This window comes from Monoraphidium neglectum, assembly GCF_000611645.1.
Source record: "Monoraphidium neglectum strain SAG 48.87 unplaced genomic scaffold scaffold04458, whole genome shotgun sequence".
Lineage (NCBI taxonomy): Eukaryota > Viridiplantae > Chlorophyta > Chlorophyceae > Sphaeropleales > Selenastraceae > Monoraphidium > Monoraphidium neglectum.
Genome location: NW_014009171.1, coordinates 1 through 4,450, shown reverse-complemented (window position 1 = coordinate 4,450; position 4,450 = coordinate 1). Strand labels below are relative to the sequence as shown.

General features: G+C 63.8%; 2 protein-coding genes across 2 annotated transcripts; one reads left to right on the top strand and one right to left on the bottom strand.

Annotated features, from left to right (window-relative positions):
* Positions 1 to 85: 85 nt before the first annotated feature.
* On the bottom strand, positions 86 to 544 carry MNEG_14400 (hypothetical protein; the record flags this gene model as incomplete). The annotated part of the gene is made up of 1 exon (XM_014037129.1): positions 86 to 544. One exon carries the CDS (start codon positions 542 to 544, stop codon positions 86 to 88), a length of 459 nt encoding a protein of 152 aa, XP_013892583.1.
* Positions 545 to 2,110: 1,566 nt separating this feature from the next.
* MNEG_14399 (hypothetical protein) lies at positions 2,111 to 4,250 on the top strand (the record flags this gene model as incomplete). Its single annotated transcript, XM_014037128.1, has 5 exons — positions 2,111 to 2,401; positions 2,600 to 2,659; positions 2,951 to 3,106; positions 3,621 to 3,734; positions 4,161 to 4,250. The coding sequence occupies 5 exons, from the start codon at positions 2,111 to 2,113 to the stop codon at positions 4,248 to 4,250; spliced, it is 711 nt and encodes a 236-aa protein (XP_013892582.1).
* Between the last annotated feature and the right edge of the window lie 200 nt (positions 4,251 to 4,450).

Here is a 4,450-nt window from a genome sequence, read left to right as displayed (position 1 = left end):
CCGCCGACCAACAGCCGCGCCTCCTCTCCCCCCCGACCCCCAAAAAATCAACCCCAGGGGTATGGCACTGACGCCTACCTGCACCTCAACCGGTTGGGCAACGTGCAGGAGCCGCTGCCCTGAGGCGCCGGCCCACGAGCGCCCCGCCCTTTGGGCCGGGCCGCGGCCCCACGGCGGGCTCATGCGTGCATGCACGCGCCACGCCGGCGGAGCGGCGCGGCTGCTTCCAGCGCCGCGCCGCCTCGGCTGCAGGGCGACCGCCTGGCGCCGGCCGAGCGCTGGCGTCACGTCCGCTGCTGCGGCAGATTGGCGGCGGCCGCGGCGCCGCCTTCGGTGGCATGCACGCGTTTGCGTCTTCGCACCCGCCTGGCATCCTCAACGGGCGCTTCGGCGTGCTGCGCCGCCCGCCGAATTCTGTCGAAGCGCTTGGGGCGGCTGGCCCGTTCGCGCAGGGCCGCGGCCGGTTTCGGGCTGGGCGGCCGCCGCCGCCGCCGCCCCGCGCCGCGCTGCCGGGCGCTGCGTCCAGGGCGCCCCTCACATTCATTGCTCTGTGCGGCGGCTGGGCAAGGGGGCGCCACTCAAGGCGCCTCCTGCCCGGGCTCAATCCGGCCCAAACCCTTGTAGTTGTACTGTACCCCTGGATTCAAGCCACACGGCCATTACGTAATCACGCCCGATGCGAGACGCGCAGATCTGATCTGACATTTTATACAATGCCGTGTCCTGAAACGTGAGATGTGTCCCGGCGGACGCGCCAGCTGGCGCACGCGGTTTCGCGCGGCCGCGTGGTGGGGCGCGCATGCGCGTGTGCATGTATGCAGAGCGCACGCCGTCTTAGTTGCGTGCAGAGGCGGCGCCGCCATAGCGAGGCTGCGCGAGGGGAAGGGGAGATTACCAGGCACCGCCCTGGAGGCAACGTGATTGCCCGCCGACCGATGGCGTGCCGCAAGACGGCGCCGCGCGCCGCCGCCGGTGGCGGTCCCAGCAAGCCGATCCGCGGACCGCGGCACGCGCGCTTGGGCTCGCTTATGTGGGCTCGCCTCATTGACGGGCCGCCTGTACCAGTGCCGCCCGGCGGCGGCGCCCCTGCCCTGCGTTGATGCGGCTTCTCCCCCTCTTGGTTTGCGCCCCTGCCTTGCTGCCGTCGGCGCCCGTCCGTGCCGCTGAGCTGGCGCAGCCTCGCAGCGCGGGGGCCTGTCGGGGCGTCGGACCTGCAATGCATCCTTGCAGGGGCGAGACAGAGCAAAAAGTCGTCTGCGTGGCCCACGCGCTTCGTGCAGGCTGGGGCCCTGTCATCCCATAAGCAAGCGGCAGTGGACATTCGCAAGGGCGCGGTGGCGTCGCCCCGCCGCCAAAGCACCCCCGCAACGCGCGCCCCGCGCGCAGGGCCGGGGCGCGCGGAGCCCTGTCACCAACGCACCGCGCGCGCAGCGCTGCGGCGTCCCAGCCCTGCGCGCCCTGCCGCCCGTTGACCGCTGCGGCAGGGCGAGCTTCCCATTGAGCCTGTAACAGTGCTGCCCTTTTGGACTGTCGCACAGGGAAGAATTGCCGTCAAAAGCTGGTTGTGAATTTGGCAGATACAGGTGTCATGTCACCTCATTACCAGCTGACAATGGCTGCGGGGTTTCTCCCCAAGTTCAAAAGAGAACGTTGGTGATCGCACAAGACGACATCACACGAGCTCGGCTGTCATCATGCACCGGTAATAATGCAATGTTGGCCCAGCTGTCACAGGGTCACAGTGGCAGTGTGCACGAACAAGCACGCCGTCGCGTGCATGCTACCAGAAGCATCAGGCGTTTTTGCGCGTTCATGTATCAAGGCTTGAAAATCTATAGCTTGAAGTGTGGTGGTTTGTCAAGATCTCGACAGCTCAACCACCATCCGTGAGCTCAACACCATCCGTGGACATCAAACCGTTCTTTGTCATGGTGCGCATCACGAACATTGTCAATCAAATTAACTGTTTATCTACACTCATTGTTCGGCCATTCCGTCCAACGGTTTGCATCACCTGCACACGATCTGAGTGCGCGGTGGTTGAAACTTTCAACGCGGCCAGCCCGCAGCCTGATTGTGCCCGACTGCTGGCAACAATCAATCTGATCAAATGTGCAGGCTAGTGATCGCCGTGATGCTGGCGGCCTGCCTGGGCGCCGCCGTGGGGGCGGGCCCCGAACCGCAGACGCACGCGATCAGCAGCGCTCAGGAGCAGGAAGAGCAGCAAGAGCCGCAGGAGCAGGGCCTGCACCACGCATACCTGCAGCAGCATGCGCACACCGACAGCGAGCTGTGGCGCTGGCTGACGGACAACGGCGCGGCGCTGAACTTCTTGCCGGCGGTTTCCGAGTACGGCGTGCGCGGAGGGGTCGCTGTCGCAGACATCCCTGCTGGCGGCCTGGTGAGCACCGCCCTTCTTGCACAGCCATCAGCATGCTGAGTTGGATGAGGAATTTCAGGAATCGTCCATTCAATGCGGTCAATGCTGCCTGGCTGCTGTTGGTGCCGCTGCTATTGGAGCCAAGCACCACGGGCGGAACCGGTGACGCTCGCCTGGTTTGGTGCCCTCCCCCATGATCTCGTCATACCATCATTGCAGGTGGCCAGCATCCCCATGCGCCTGGCCATGTACTTCCCAGCCAAGTACGGCACTGTTGCGGTGAGCACGCATTGTTGTGTGCATGCAAACTCTGATCGCTCTGCCGGCTGGTCCAGGGAGGCGCGGCGGCCAGGCCTGTCTGCAGCATAAACCCACAATGTTGCCTGGCAGCTGTGTTTCGTACTGATCTGCAATTGACAGAATACGCTTCTTTGTGGCGACATCCCCGAAGTGTAGTACCTCTTGCAGTATTCGCTTTTACACACGTGCTCCTACGTGCACGCACGCATACACACACGCACACACACACACACACACACACACACACACACACACACACATGTTGTGCAGGAGCTGGCCGCGCAGCTGTCGCTCGAGGCGCGGAAGCCCGACAGCCGCTACCGCCCCTACCTTGAATCTCTGGCGTCTCTGACCCACTCCCCCATCCTGAGCTGGGAGAGCTTCCCGCCCTCGTACCTCCACCTCCTGCAAGACGCGGCGCCGCTGGTGGGTCCGCTTCCCGTTAGTCTCGCGCTCAATCCTAAACCTCATTGAGGGCTGGGGCGACGCCTGCGCCGCGCTGTTGGAGAGCCCCCAGCCGAGCGTCGCCGGACGCATTTGCTCTCGGTGGCTTCCGGATGGGCGCTTGGGGATATCCCAGCTTGCCAGGCAGCTTCCCATTCTTGCAACTGAACGTCCGGTCTTCAGCCGCCCAATATGCGGTTGCAAGGGGGCTGCAACGGCTCCGGGCTCCAAGCCGCCGGCAGCTGCCAGTAGACAGAGGCTGTTGTGGTGACCTTTGACATGTACATACCCTAGTGAATCTGATTTGCAACTCACGATCAATGCTCACATGCGCAACAACCCAGGAACACACGCTTACGACCCCCCCTCAAACCCACCCCATCGTCACCAAAAAGACTATCTCATCATGCGTTGCCGCTGTTTTGTTTCCCCATTCATCCTCTGCGACGCCAAGCCATCGCCTTTGATATCCCTTGATATCACACCGCGCTCGCAGGCTGACGTCATCGTCGCGCGCCAGGCCGCCCTGGAGCGCTACTGGTCGCGCGAGGGCATGAACCTCACGCGGGCGGGTGTCTCGCTGGAGGACCTTCGCGCGGCCCTGGTGCTGGTGAGCGCTGTTGTGCGGTGCTTGAGCAGGAGGCGCCTGCTGTGGGGGCGCGCGTTGCGATTGCGGAGCTTTGGGGGCGGTCTGCGGGTATAGTGTTTGGGTTCTAGGATGCTTTCTTCAGTGGGGCGGGCACAGATGAACCCTGGACACCAGGCAGGGTTGTCCCGCGGTGGGTTGTGAACGGACCAGAGCGGACTTGCGTACTGAGCGATGCGCACATGCTCACGGCAGACCGTGCCATGGGTGTGCCGCTAACTGATGTCAACCCTTCAAAGTCTCAGCAAGCCCAATTGACCAGTCCACCGCGGCACGTGACGCGATCGACTAGCACGTTGGGTGCTCACATCTTTGCCATCCCCTTGGTGTGCTATCATCCTCTGGACCATGCAATCCATCCGTCCCGCTCACCCACCCCCGCCCTGCCAGATCACCACCCGCTCGTTTGACGGCGGCGCGGACGGCCCCAACGCCGGCCAGAGCAGCCTCATCCCCGGCATCGACTTCCTCAACCAGTGAGCAACAGTCTGATCTGATCTGATCTTGGCTGATGGCGAGCCGCATGGTTCCAGCTCATTCAGTTGAACAGCCCAGTGGCTTGGCAGGTACATGTAAAGAGGAGCACTGATGTGGTGCAGTGTCCACTCAGCCGCCCTGATTACCGTATGCGCTATTTTATGCTGCCCAGTACACGCCCGCCATTGAGCCACGTCCTGGCC